Source organism: Orbicella faveolata, unplaced genomic scaffold (assembly GCF_042242905.1).
Source record: "Orbicella faveolata isolate gen_17 unplaced genomic scaffold, um_ofav_v1 contig_46, whole genome shotgun sequence".
NCBI lineage: Eukaryota > Metazoa > Cnidaria > Anthozoa > Scleractinia > Merulinidae > Orbicella > Orbicella faveolata.
Window position 1 is genome coordinate 18,822,937 of NW_028301576.1, and position 14,158 is coordinate 18,837,094.

The following is a 14,158-nucleotide window of genomic DNA, read 5'->3' on the forward strand; positions in this document are numbered from 1 at the left end:
TTACATCTGATAAATTAAAGGTAACAAAATGTTTTAAAAGTCATGTCAAGTTTAATATTAATTTTAAAAGTTGTTATCACAACAGTAATGTGGAGTATCTACAATGCATGTGACTTCCAGTACCTAAATACAGAAGCATCTATGAGCGATTAAGGACAGGGAAGTATCTCTATAATTTATTATGTATCTTACGATAATTGCAGTATGGAGTGACGTAAAATTGTGTCATGTCACTCTGCACATCACTAATTTTTTGTCTTGTTTACTGATGTGTTAAACTGTAGTTTTGACTGTGCCTTTGCCTTCTGTGATTTCTCAGGGAGATAACATAATTTCTGCACATGTCTTGCAATCACTGACAACCCTTTTAGCTGAATAAGTCAACTATAAGTCCTGGTATTATACACAGAAAGACTCTTGCCATACTTCATAAATAAAAATATTAAATATACATTGTTTCGGATTTATTTAGTTCACTGCAGTATTGTTTTGGGGTCCAAGTACAGGTTAAGTACTGTAATGACCATCTGTAAGAACACTGTTGTAATTAACATGAAAAGTGCCAATAGCATTATTTCAACAAAAATGAAATAATGCAAATATACTTGAAATGCCCTGGCAATGATGGATAACAAATTCAACTTCTACACAATTTTCCAATATAGTCTTCTAGGTAATTTTATGACTCTCCCTTACAGTAAGTTAGAAACAGCTGTAAGGGGAATGTGACATTGTTCTTCTTCTTTAGTTTTTCACTGTTACATGCAGTTATTCTTTCCTCTGGCAAGAGTGTGAAATACAAGCCAGAACACTGCCTTCCTTATGTCTCTCTTGTTAGTACAGCTTATGTGGATAAAATCGTTTTTCAGGAGTTGGGGATTCCAGTGTTGGTTTCTTTGGTGGTGAAACGAGCCGTGGGTTGGGGGTCAAATAACCTTTATGGACTTGTGTGTCCTCAAGATTCGATGCCTGATCAATACCATCAAGAAAGTCTAGAATATCAAATGAGGAACTGCTTTGTGCAGAAGGAAAGGCTTGTATATCTGTGCCAGAAATGTGAGAGTGAGAGTCCTGTTTTCCAAATAAACATCTTTGAACATCCCTGCCATGTGGAAAATTATTTTCTTTTTCCTTTTCAAGTTTTCTCTCTCCACTTGTTACACCATTGTAAAATTTATACTGCAAAAAAAAAACCCATTCTGAAATTAGACCCCTGTTTTTAGTACTGCTTGGTATTTTTTTAGAAATAACTTTTCATAACTAATAATTATTAATCCTACCTTCTTGGTACACTTTGACAGGATATCAGCTAAGTTTAGTCAGGCCATGGTTCATATTTTTGCATGACACAATGCAAGTCTTAGTCCATAAAGTATCTATGGCAAGACCAAATGAGCCTAATATGCTGTGAAGCCCACTAGAAAGGTACCGGTATATGATAAGGTATCCACTGATAACTATACCCAAAACTATTACTCAAAAACCTGGCAATATCGGGGCAGTGACTTAATATCATAAGAAACTGGCACAGTAGACAAGGCTTCTGACTGGCTTGTTGTCAAGAATTTAGGGTACAGTAATGTAATATCTACTGTTCTTAACTTCTGTTTGAATAATATTTTCACACACTTGAATTATAATTCCAAATTAAAATAAATTAAAACTAAACTGGTCCTACTAGAAATATGTTGTGTTCTTGGACAAGACATGGCTCTCAGTGCCTCTCTCCACCCAGGTGTATAAATGGGTCCTGCCAAATTTAATTCGATGGACTAGCATCCCATGGGGGGGGGGGGGGGGGGGTAAAAATACTCCTAGTTGTTTCATGCTACAGAAACAGTACATAAGTGCTGGCTTGATGGGCCACTTGGCTCATATGCAGACTTTGCCTTCACCAGAGATTATATCTTCAGATACCATAGTTATCAGAAAACGATTGCATAAGTATACTTGTTAGTTACCTGATACTTGCGTGATTGAGATGTTTCTCTGTTAGAATGTGAATTTGACTGCTTGGCAGGAACTGTTTGTACCACTCTGTTTTCTTGTCTGACTTTTCCACTTGACTCAGTTTGTAGAACAGGTTTGTGTCTTTCAGTTTGAACCAAACAGTCACTGGTCATAGTTTGAGTTCTCTGTCGATTTCTTGTGTTCTCACTTCCACTTGAATTTTCTTCTGAGAGTAAGGATTAAAACCAAGCAAAAATATTAGTCCTTGAAATGTTAATAAAAATCACTTCACAGTTAAACTGCAAATAAAGTTCTTCTCAGTTTGGTTTCATCAGTAACCACTAAATGATAACTTCAGGAATATGGTATTAAATAAATAAATAATGACTTTATTGAAGAGCACAATTACTGGTAAAACCAGTAGTTCTCATTGTGGTCCTTAAAATCTACCCAACAGCCACAAAAATGTTACAAATTCAAATAGAAAAATACAAAGAAAATATGCAATTGAAAATTCATTAAAACTTTGTACTAATACTAAAGTTGTCAATTCTAGAATTCCGATCTTTGTATTTCTTGTATATTATATTTCTAAATATACAAAGGAGAATGAGGCCTGTCGTAGTACTATCTTATTATTGAGCAAAAGACTTCATGTCACTTTTCACGCACATGTCATGTTGATCAATTCACCTTTCATATTTCATTACCAAGCTTAAAATTCACCATCTTTATTCACTTATCACTACTCATGATGACTTTAACGGTGCTGATCCTGGCAGTATGCAGGATGCCTGTCACATATGAACTCAGTTAAATGACCTTGTTCTCCATGAGTTCTCACAGCTCATCAGTGCACAGAGTGCCTGCGCAGTGTTTGGGAGGTCATGGATTCTATTCCTGTCAGGGACTTACCTTTTTTCTTTGTCTCACGCTTGTGTCATGTTGATCAATTCACCTTTCACAATCATTTTTTTGGTCACAAAGTATTTAAAATTCAGGTAATAGCAGTAACTTTGAAGCAATCCTATCTCAGAATGTTCACTTTTTTTAGCTTTGTTGCAGTATCATAACCCAGCACTTTTAAATACCCTTCTGGTATATTTATAGGACCATCTGTCTAACAAGTGAGTTTTCCCCTCAATACTAAGCGTATATCATTTCATTTTTCATTTATTTCTGTACTACTGGTTACATATGCCTTCACCATGGTTTTTGAACATACCAACAGATTTTCTTTTGACACATCTCTTTTGAACATCTGAGGCCACACCAACATTGTCTGCTGTTCTCTGTACTTGGCTATTGACAGAACTTAAAATGTGAAAAACAAGTGTGGGGAGATAATTTTCATGTTGAAAGAAATATCTTATAATGATGTTGTTACATAAAAGCTGAACATGTAACACTGACAATGCTGCTAATTGAAGTTACCTTTGCTTATACATTTTTTGTAGCTGTCCCTGCACTTCAGCAAAGTAATCTAAAGACATGAAAGGCATACATCTGAAACTTTCAGATCTAGAGCTCTTTAAATGTTTACTTTTGGATGGCACAGGCATACCATAACACATTATCATATGACCCGTAGGGCCCATTGCCTTATTTCCTTGAAAAATCACAAGAAAAAAGGTATCATATGAGGGCTGTTGGCATTAAGGTGATACTTAAAAGGCAAATTTAGTGCTGTTGATTTGACAGCAATAAATTTGGCTTATTTTTGGGAAAGATTTTACAAGTAATGTTAAATTTGGAAAAAAAATTTGTGAAGATTTAACCACAAAATTATACAAACCAAAAATTATTTCAGGGGAAAAGATTAAATGATAAATGATAAATAATATTTATAGAGATGAAAGTTTTTCATACTATTTATATGAAAGTTCTCTCCAGAATACCTCATCCAAGAATAGTGTAGAAACCAAGTTAAAAGATTTAATAAGTGTAACAGGTTTCAAGATGAGTTTTTAAGGTAGGGTTTCAAATAGGATAATCTATTAGGTCAATTCACACTGCAACCACCAAGTCATTATAAATTTCCTATTAATTTGTCAGGTCATGTAGCTGATCTTGTTGGGTTTTACCTGAGACCCTTCAGTTATTTGGAACACGACATGTTAGTGACTTACTTCTTCCATGAAAGGTTTCTGAGGGTTTCAAAGATCCAGTCAATGTTTCTGATATCTCTTGCAATGGTGTCTAATGGTATAAGAGAACAATGTTTTTGCATAATCTGTTTTAAAAAACTTTGTCAAGTAGAAAAGGTACAGTACACCACTTCGAGACAACTGACATGAGGAGTAGATCTATGCACATGATTGTGACTGAAATTTCCATAAAATACTGAGTTGTCAGGTATTGGCCTGACAATATTTTTGCATAATTCATCACAAACTAGGTGTTGGTAAACTGGTGGTGTTGTGTACATATAGTTAATGTGAACCTTCTACTGATGATTTCCAACAGATAAAAAGTACCGGTAGCTTATCACTGGCTAAAACTTAACTAGAAAAGAAACCTTGAGGTAACATTTGAAGGTGCCTTGGCCACAAAAGCCTTCTGGGCTTTTCATTGAGCCTGTTTAATATATATACTCAGTGACATCCATTGGACTCAGTAGGATTTAGTGTTGCTGTGTGGAGTTCACATCACCAAGACTCTTAACATAAAACATAAACTTTGATAAGCTAGGAAATAGCGGCCGTAACAAAGTGAGATCATAATTATGCATTAATAAAATGCTATTGGCAATCCATTAACACTCATTGTCCAATAAGCCCACCTTGAAAGCAAGCCTAGCTTCATTTTGAGGTGTGATTCTTTGTGGAGTAATCCTTCGAAGTGGTGTAACTTTATTCTTGTCAGGGTTGCTGTACCTTCCAGATGAACTACAAGTCGAGCTTTAAAACATTTTTGCCCAGTAAATACCTAATTTCAGCTAGGATAGAAATAATTTACAAATGGTCCCCATATATTATAGTGAAAAAATTTCCAAAATACACCCGTCAAAGGAGGGTATTGATTTTGTGGGAGTGGTTTCAATGGAAGGAGTTTGCTAATTATCAAATCAATTGCCAGATAAGTAATGGCCCTGAAGGGATGATAATTCCCAAGTTGCTATCAATTGGTTAGTTCAGCAGTTTCCTGAGATTTTAGCAGTCAATTTTATTGACTATTTTCATATTACCTGTGTGTTCTACTACTTCCAACAGGGCTCTGTATTCTAAAAGAGAAGAAAGAAAATTAACTGTGAATTATCACAAGCTACAATCAGAACACTTTTAAAAAACTACAGCTTGGAGTACAAATGATAAAACTTACAGGAAGATTGCATCTCCAGACTTGTTCTGGACTGGAGAATCTGTGAATGAACAAGAAAGCACAGAGTAATCATGATTGTGTGGATCATTAACAGATCTTTTTACGCAGACCAACAAACAATGCAATCTATCCTGATTCAAAGAGAAAAACCCCAGGTTTTAAAATGCTGAAACAGAAAGAATCAAATTTTACCTTGACTTCCGTGTGGACCACCACTGCTTGATGACAACTGTATTTTAAAAGAAGAGCAGTCTAGAACTCTGGCCATGTCTTTTGCAGTTTTACATTTGATATCTTCAAATTTCTGGGGGAAAAATTACACTACTGCTTTCGACAGTAATATAACCAATGGAAGATATTGTCTCTCTAACATGACTGTAAGTGTAGTTAAGCTTCTAATAAAAGTGTTTAGCCTCTCTGACATGACTGTAAGTATGAGCTGATAAAATATGTTTTTGGTGGTCTGGCTTTGAGTTTTACTTTTGTGGCTATTGATAGGGTACAAATTTTACTCGCACATACCTTTTTACACACCTTCTGCTTAAGATTTTCTGTAATGAAACCAAGCAACTAGAAGTTAGGGATAAATAGGTGTCATGCCAAACCAGTTACTTTTCAGCTCTCACCTCTCATTATTGTGTCTGATCTTTTTGCCTTATTGTAGATACCCAAACTTCTCTAAAATAAAAACAAAAACAAAATTCACTAGATTCAGAGCTTCAGAGCTTCTGGCTTACATATTAAACTACACTTTGACACAAAATCCCAGCCGTATATTTTTCTAAAGCCTTGGCACAGACTCTATGGCACTGTATGGCATTATCAATAAAAATAATTATCATCTGGTATAGAATAAGTGGAGCTCTATCCATACAAACATCTAAATTCACTTAAACATGTTAACGGTGCTCACAATTTCAGAGGCATGCATTTTCATACCTTTCATATAAACTTGAGTATTTACTTACAGTTATTCTGTTCTTTGAAATAATGGCAATGTTTGAGTCATTTTGCTGCTGTTTTCTGCCACTGGAATCCTAGGAAAAACTTGATTATAAGAATCACCGAAAAGAATTGAGAAAATAAAATGATGGTGCAGGTACAGTCATTACAATTTGCAAATAAGATAATTCTAGAGCTGTAGATTAATTCTTATGGCTGCATTATCATGCATTTTTGATGCACAAATGGCATTTTAAGGTGTCAATATAATAGACATGAGTTTCTCCAAATTACCAGATGTCTTCTAATAATTTGTCAGCTTAGCCTCACCCAAGTCGAGTTGAAAATTCCTTCTGCATAATTTAAAAGTATAATATCTAGTCTGCCTAACTAAACTAACTAATAAATAATATAGTATTAAAAGAATAAAAACCTTTTATATTACTAAAGCTGCTTTTCAAGGATGCTGTGTCTGATTCAAAGCTGTAGTGATGCAGTTTACCTTAAAGAAACTGTAAATTGGAGTTCATAAAAAAAGGCTGTCCCACAACATAGCACCTCTGTGGGAAAAACTTTTCTTTAACCCTTTGAGCCCCAATTACGCATATATGTGTAATTAATGGTCGTGCTCTTTGTACCACTTGTGACATCATCAGTTTAAATGTTATCAGATATTCTTGATAATTAAGCAGATACTGGTACTAGGCTAGGCCTTTCTATACAATGGTCAGGTTTAGATATCGATGACATCCCAACATTGCAAATCGAAAAACGTTATCAGTTTTGGTGCAAAAACAGTGGTAAAATGGTCCACTACACCTATGATAGATCAAGGTCCATTTCTAGGCTTTGCCTGTAATTAACATCCAACTTTTCACGGCAGCCAGAAAGAACATGCAATGCAAAAGGTAGCCAGCGTAAAAGGGCCAAGAAAAAAAGAAAGGAAAGGGGCAACAAACAAAATTGAGAATGGTTAATGGCAAAAAAAAAAAAACAAAAAACAAAACAAAAAACAAAAAAAGAAGTCCAAATTTTGGCTTATACAAATGCCTGGAATTGAAATATTGCTTAAAAAATCAAATGTTAAAATGTTAAATGTTAAAAACCAAAAAATCTCTCCTTTTGGTAAAAAAAAGCTTTCTTAGCAAAACTTAGGTTTATTAAGAATCATGGCAGCCAAAAAACCTGACTAAACGGTTAAGAACGGAATTTTTTGGTAAAAATTTGGAATTCAAAGGGTTAAATAATTGGGGCGGGGTTGCGGGAGAGCCAATTTATTCTCAGAATTCCTCAGTCCATACGAAGTAATATCATTTCAAGATATGAATCAAGACTGGAGATATTCAGGGTCAATTGATGTAGATCTACAGGATGCAAACCCTCAGACTGGCCCCTCCCCTTACAGACTTGCAGCAAATAAGTCCACAAAATTTCAGATATCTTCACACAGACTGCCTTAAACTAAATGGCTTTGCTTGGCTAGCTTGCTCTGGCTAGCTTGCTCTGGCTAGCCTGCATGTATTATAAGATGAGTCTTGATTTGATTTTGTACCTACCACTCCACTGTGATGATCTTGTTTATGTCTGGAGTGCTTATGTTTACTAGAACTTGTGCCACTTCTGGAAGCAGAATGCCTTTTTGTATCATGTGCACTTGTCATCTGCTGATTGATAATGAAAAACAAACATCATAGAAACAACTCAACAAATTAAATAGTGTGAGACTTTTCTTTTCTTGCATTGGTTCGAATTAACGTATTTTTCAAAATTGCGTAACACAAGGCTCTATAACAGCTCAAAGCTTTCAGCTGGGCATGAAAACTGAGTAGGCATATAAATGATAAGACCGAATTTTTCGACGTTAGCAGGATACCTTGAATCATGAAGCACGTGGCAGCAAGCAACAGTGCACTGCACAGCACAATAGTCCTGTCAGTACATGTACCATTACGTTGGATCATGCAGAGATTGATCAAGTCGGCTTAGCTGAAGACGTACACATTTACTAAACTTGAATTAAGCTTAGCTTTCTAGCTGGCGTTGGCTGGAAAAATTAGAAAACAAGTTTTTTTTTTTTAAGGCAATACAGCATCTAGTTATGCTAAACAAATATGAGATATAAGCTTAACCTTAGTATTATGCTCAAACTTGTGCCTACAACTGATCTTCTCAGATGTAAGCTTACCTTTTTATGTGATTCTTTTTTCCTTCTTTCGGTGGATTCTTTCACCAACTTTTCTTCAATTCCCTTTGTCTTTGTAGTCTTCCTATGTTTCTCAGTGTCGTTTTCTAATCCGTGATCACATTCCTTGTCTTCTTCACTATCAGAAAAGGGATCACGGGGAAGCGACTTTCGAAATAATTCTCCTTTTTCTTCATCCATTATGAAAACAAAATACGAACTTAGCTTAGTTAGGACGAAAAATATTTCATAGCATATATTGTAAATGAAAAGCAATCGCCATGCAAGTTAAGACAGTATATTGTGAGAAATTTAAATGAAGGTAGTCTTGTAAGCTTTATGCAAAGTAAAATAAACTAAATTCAAGGTTTAGGCTTGAACTGACACTTCGCTTGACCTTACCATGTCGGCGTTTCATGCGCATTTTGAGGAACAATTTTCAGTAGGATGTGGTCTTCCACGTGAAAATAGTTCCATTATTCTCTACAAACGATATTAAATTACTTAGGCAGTTAAAATCGGGGCTATCTTTTTTTCAGATTGCCAGAAAGATGTGAAAGATGTGACGGCACCAAACACCTCAGTAGGCATTCATAGAGTCGTCGTATTACCGCCATCTTGCGAGTTCGCGCGCTTTTCCCGTACGCCTTTTCCCCGCGTCGCGTTTGTTTTTTCCCGCCTAGTGAGCGGTTACGTGAAAAAACAGGAACGGGCAGAAGATAACTGGAACACGCCATGGAGATTACTGGAGTTCGATTTGCAAGAAAGAAAAAAGCACTATGATCAACCTTCTCTACGAACAATTTTCCAGGTTTGAATTGACAAGATCTACCAATTCTTTTGCTGTTTTCACGGTTATTATAACAAATTGTAACATAGGCACGCAAGGCGTGCAAGAGTTACTTTTTGGGTCAGGTATCAGAGATAGAAGCATTCATGGTACAGTAATGATTTGGTTAATTTGACAAGTTTTTTCGGTTGCGATGTTACATTGATCATGGTAAGATAGCTAAATAGTAAGCCATAAAATGTTTGATTGAACAAACTACAGTGATCAGACACGTCTCCAGAATAATGTAGATACCATCTTATTTTCTAACAGGCAATTTGATTCGTTCTTTGATACAACCCGCACTGTGATTGGTGTGACACGAGCACATGCATAACTCCCTCACTTACTGATCACATAACCCTTCCAACCCCCAAGAGGAATTTTTGCTCAAAAATACTCAAGTTAATTTAGACTTTTTCACATTTTATACGAGTCGAAAGTTTACCTTTTTACACAACACAACACAACTTCACCGAAAATAGAAAGAGAAAAAAAACCTCTGACACTTTGAAAGTCTGATTTAATTAAATTGCACTTTAGCTTGGGGCCGTGCAGTCTTCAAAGAACATTTAAATAGTTTTCATACGTTTTACCTTTAAAAATATCGGACTGAAATGAATGTCATCAAATAAAACTATTAAACTGCTACTGCAGAGACGTAAAAACTGTCCAGAAACGAAAGCTTCTTTTTTGTTTAATATCCTGGAAACAACAGCCGATAACTTGTGAGCTCTAATTGAATTTACTCCCATACAAAAAACAAGTGTTAAGTTACCACTTGTTACTAAAGATAGCAAACATCTCGTGAGAAAGAGAGGTGACAATTCGTCCGCTCTAATTGAATTTACTCTCTTGTGAAAAACAAGTGTCAAATTACACTTTGTAACTAAAACACAAAAATATCTTGTTCTATTTGCATGCAACAAGAACAAAACAATCGTTACCTGCACTTACTATTGGAAACGAAATCTAAAGTCTCGTCCCCTCTAAAACATGTCCTAAGAACTAGACGCGACGATTCGTGACCTCTAATTGAATTTACTCCTTGTGAAAAACAAAAGTATTAAGTTACCTTTGTAACTAAAAATAAAAATATCTCGTTGCATTTGCATACTACTAACTCACAAACTGTTTCAAACCTCAAGGCTCATCTCGTTCATTTAACTAAAATCCTCAGCCTAACCCACAGAAAAAGTCGAAGTAAACCCAATATATGAATACTTCCTCCTCTTTTATAGAGGAATAAATATGGCCGTTCTGAACTCTATCAGGATCAAATCTTCTCACATACCATTTACCTTTACAACAAGAAATTTGATTGGCTGTTTATAGTAGATCCAATCTGATTGGTGTGACATACGTACATCTCTCACTCACTCACTCACTCACTCACTCATCCATTGACCCGTCCATAACATACCCAACGCGCCGACTAAGAGGTATTTTTTTTTGCCAAAAAATAACTCAAAAATTGTTCGCTCTCATTCATTGATACATCGCATAAATTATAAATTCCCGTGTCTGTGCGATTATTGACAATGAAAATTAGCCAATGATAGCACAAGAATTTCTGCAGTTATCAGAAAAATTTCAATTCAACAATTATTGTTTGAGCATCATCATTTTTTAAATCTAAGTTGTTCACAAGAAATCCGTCATGTGGCATCCGTCATGTGGTCCTAAGAATTACGCAAACAACTATGTGTAAGAATAGATAAATTTTATTTACAATTTTAACATATTACTTAATATACATTATTTTTTGTGGCACTTTATCTCCTTTTGATAATATACCAGGCGACAAAGAAGACAAAGAGACAGAACAGTATGAGATAGAGCATGACTTTGTGGTGGCCTTTTTTAGTCAGGGCTGTCAATCTGCCCATTGTCGATGATAGCAGTGAACCTCCTGAGTCAAAATCTGTATCCTAAAAACAAACAACAGATTTGTAGTGTATGTTAAAGCCTTTAGTTCAGTTTGAGAGGCTAAATCAAGCACTAATTTGTTAGCTTAGTTTTGAATCTGTGTGACCTACTCAGCCAAGCTAAGGCAAATTCAGGAATTTTGATAGGTGGGAAGGTGTCTGAACATTTGCTGAGGAGATATTGTCACGACAAAGTGCTTTACAGCTTATAACTTAAAAATATGCTGTTTATATTGGAGATAGCTTGAAGCAATCTTCTTCAGGTTTGGTATAGGGGAAGGGGGTGGAATGGAAGACCTCCATCACAGAACCTCCTCTTGGATTCCATGGGTGTCACTGCAATTGATGAGGTACAACACCATATCCTAAAAAATAATTGACCTCACAACTTTCAGTATTGTTATGATACAGCAAAATGCCAGTTATAAGACCCTCTTTCCCACAAAATAGTGTCGTTATAACTGACATTTTACCTTGATCAGCCAAGTACTCAGAGTGTAGCAGATATTACATACCATTTCATTTAGCATTTTATTCTGGTATTTCACCTCATTCCCAATGTCTATTGTAAGCTGCAAGAAACAAAGGTGATTGATTGATTGATTCATCGATGGATTTATTGATTGATTGAAAACAAACAAGATATCTATGAAACTGTTCAGAAAATTCTTCTGAAATCTTTTAAAAGAATAAAATTTATATTCTTAATATTCTGAGGGTGTTCAGGAAACTATTCTTTCTTTCTGAATAGTAAATAGATAGAACCCTTGGGAGCTCTATGAAAATTTCCTGCAACCCTTACCCAATACTACACTACGTGCACTGGACAAAATCGTTCTTTACTCATAGTGCTTATTTCACATTATTGTATGGCTTGTGTTTGTAGCCATTATAATGCACACTCTGATTGGCTAATTCTAGGGTATTATTTAGCTCTTCTTTTAATTAATAACTTATATACATTCAATACACACTTACATACTTACTTTACGAAATTACATTACTAACACCACTCACATTGCAACACTCGATTTACAGTACACTATTTATTTCCCTGCAATTATTTAGCTCTTATTAACTGCGCAGGAGGTCTGTATGGGAGAATCTTGACTGAGGTCGTGAGTACAGACTGAATGCAGTGAGGTCTGTACACACGACCAAGGTCAAGATTTTCCACACAGACCAACTAAGCTTGGTTAATAAGATGTTTATTATATGCAATTAGAGAACAATTTAATTCATTTAATGTAACTGGTTTGTACAAGCTGACATTTTGCTTGCAAACGACGATGAGCTGAACTTAATTCTGCCAAAGTTTGCTCGTCCTCTATATTTTTTTTCTCAGCAGGTTTTTTGGCACTTCCATAAATAAATAATGTTAGAAGAAAATAGTCAATATTTTTGCATTATAGTTTGCAACTTTTTTACCACAAAATGTAACTGGTCTAGATGCCAGTCCAGATGAGAAAATCTAGTCCACTTTCAATATCGATTTCAGCTAATCAAATTTGTGAATTCGGTAGTTTCCAGTCCTTGTGAGACACAGCCATATAATAATCTCCTGTAATGCCCATGGGTCGATTATGGCTCTGTCAATTCTACGCCCTCCCATTAACTAATTGATGTCAGTTTTTCATGCATCTGTAATGTTATTAATCATGAATTTCATCATAACATTGTCAAAGTAGCTGTGGATCCACGAGGTCATAGCCAAGTGGATCCGTAGACTACTTTGTTATGATGAAATTCTTTATCAATAACAGGACAGACGCATTAAAAACTGACATCAATTTGTTTTTTAACGATTATAACAAATTGTCAAATTGTCCGTTCTCACTCGATAACGCATCGCATAAATTATAAATTCATGTGTCTGTCTGCTTATTGACAATAAAAATTAGCCAATGAGCGCGAGAGAATTTCTGCAGTTATCGTAAAATTGGCATTGGAAGGGAATTTCACATTTTCTCCTACATGCAAGACCAAGATGAATTTATGGGGGTGGTAGTAGGGCACAAGCTAGTTTCCAGTTGGTTAAATGTCAGAAAAAGAATTTAAAACTACATTCTTTACGTAGGGTTAATCCCTTTGATGTATAATTTTTTGTTTCTGCCTAAATTGGCAAATGCCCCACCCCCAGGCAACCCTTTGTGAGCAAATAACCCATGCAGGTGGGGATCGACAACCTGTCAAATGCCCGTCCAACACCCAAGGGGATGAGGATGGTCACAACCACCATGGGCCTGCAAAAGCAAAGCAGAAAGTCATATAATAAACAACTTATTAACCTCGGCCTTGCTGTATTGACCTTGCTATCACTCTGTCAATATGGTAAGGTCTTGGTTTGAGATTTTCTGGTAAAGACCTCTTTCTTGGTTAATAAGTAGTTATTATTGTGCTCTTCTACGAAGCCGTAAAAATCACCAAGAAAATTATGATAAAAAAAGGAATTAATAATAACTACCTAAATTACAGTATAATCATACACTAAACTAACTATGGCTTCATATGTAAGTTTATTAAAAAGTACTTATTAAAATGCTTAACTAACGGAGGATAAATTGCTTCAGGTGACAAACTAATCTCCAGGCAAAGCTCTTTTTGAGCCGGACGGCTTCTGTACGTGGTCTTGGTTTAGACACATAAGATTAAGTTTAATACAATACCGATTTGAGCGCTTGAACCTTGCTTGAAAGATGGTCGACCATTTTATCATTTTCTTCCTCTAGCATGTGGTGATCTGATCGCTGGGCCATATTCCCTTGGAAATCTGTCGGAGCTGAAGTTAAACAGATTCGATCACAAATTTTCAACCAAAACGCTGAATAAAATTCAATTTGAGACTGAAAATATGTCAAGCAATTACTATACTACCATGAGCTCTTCTCATAGCGATTAAACAGTAAATTTGTAGTTATAACAGGGCAAACTTTCTGCTGCGTTTTCGAAAGACGTGTCACTTCGTACGAAAAATCTCCGGCCTATAGCGATATACCGCTGACCAGA

General features: G+C 35.6%; 2 protein-coding genes across 2 annotated transcripts; both read right to left on the minus strand.

The window, feature by feature from the left end:
• Positions 1 to 31: 31 nt before the first annotated feature.
• Positions 32 to 9,207, minus strand: LOC110041266 (uncharacterized). The gene is made up of 14 exons (XM_089277989.1): positions 8,399 to 9,207; positions 7,770 to 7,877; positions 6,240 to 6,308; positions 5,898 to 5,949; positions 5,794 to 5,822; positions 5,464 to 5,575; positions 5,272 to 5,311; positions 5,138 to 5,173; positions 4,733 to 4,850; positions 4,080 to 4,149; positions 3,385 to 3,433; positions 3,176 to 3,264; positions 1,962 to 2,176; positions 32 to 1,179 (listed from the first exon to the last, which is right to left on the minus strand). The coding sequence occupies exons 1-14, from the start codon at positions 8,594 to 8,596 to the stop codon at positions 835 to 837; spliced, it is 1,530 nt and encodes a 509-aa protein (XP_089134115.1). The 5' UTR covers positions 8,597 to 9,207; the 3' UTR covers positions 32 to 834.
• Positions 9,208 to 10,930: 1,723 nt separating this feature from the next.
• On the minus strand, positions 10,931 to 14,142 carry LOC110041240 (BET1 homolog). The gene is made up of 4 exons (XM_020746522.2): positions 14,027 to 14,142; positions 13,819 to 13,931; positions 11,668 to 11,724; positions 10,931 to 11,155 (listed from the first exon to the last, which is right to left on the minus strand). Exons 1-4 carry the CDS (start codon positions 14,040 to 14,042, stop codon positions 11,000 to 11,002), a joined length of 342 nt encoding a protein of 113 aa, XP_020602181.1. The 5' UTR covers positions 14,043 to 14,142; the 3' UTR covers positions 10,931 to 10,999.
• Between the last annotated feature and the right edge of the window lie 16 nt (positions 14,143 to 14,158).

Excerpts from the sequence above, each read along its gene's own strand:
- LOC110041266 (XM_089277989.1), bottom strand. The coding sequence starts at position 8,596 with ATGGATGAAGAAAAAGGAGAATTATTTCGAAAGTCGCTTCCCCGTGAT. Across the intron at positions 5,576-5,793 it reads AGCAGAAGGTGTGTAAAAAG|AAATTTGAAGATATCAAATG; the intron begins GTATGTGCGAGT and ends TTTTTCCCCCAG. Across the intron at positions 5,312-5,463 it reads TGGTCCACACGGAAGTCAAG|ATTCTCCAGTCCAGAACAAG; the intron begins GTAAAATTTGAT and ends GTTCATTCACAG.
- LOC110041240 (XM_020746522.2), bottom strand. Across the intron at positions 11,725-13,818 it reads AGGTTCAAGCGCTCAAATCG|CTTACAATAGACATTGGGAA; the intron begins GTATTGTATTAA and ends TGTTTCTTGCAG. Across the intron at positions 11,156-11,667 it reads ATAAAATGCTAAATGAAATG|GATACAGATTTTGACTCAGG; the intron begins GTATGTAATATC and ends GTTTGTTTTTAG.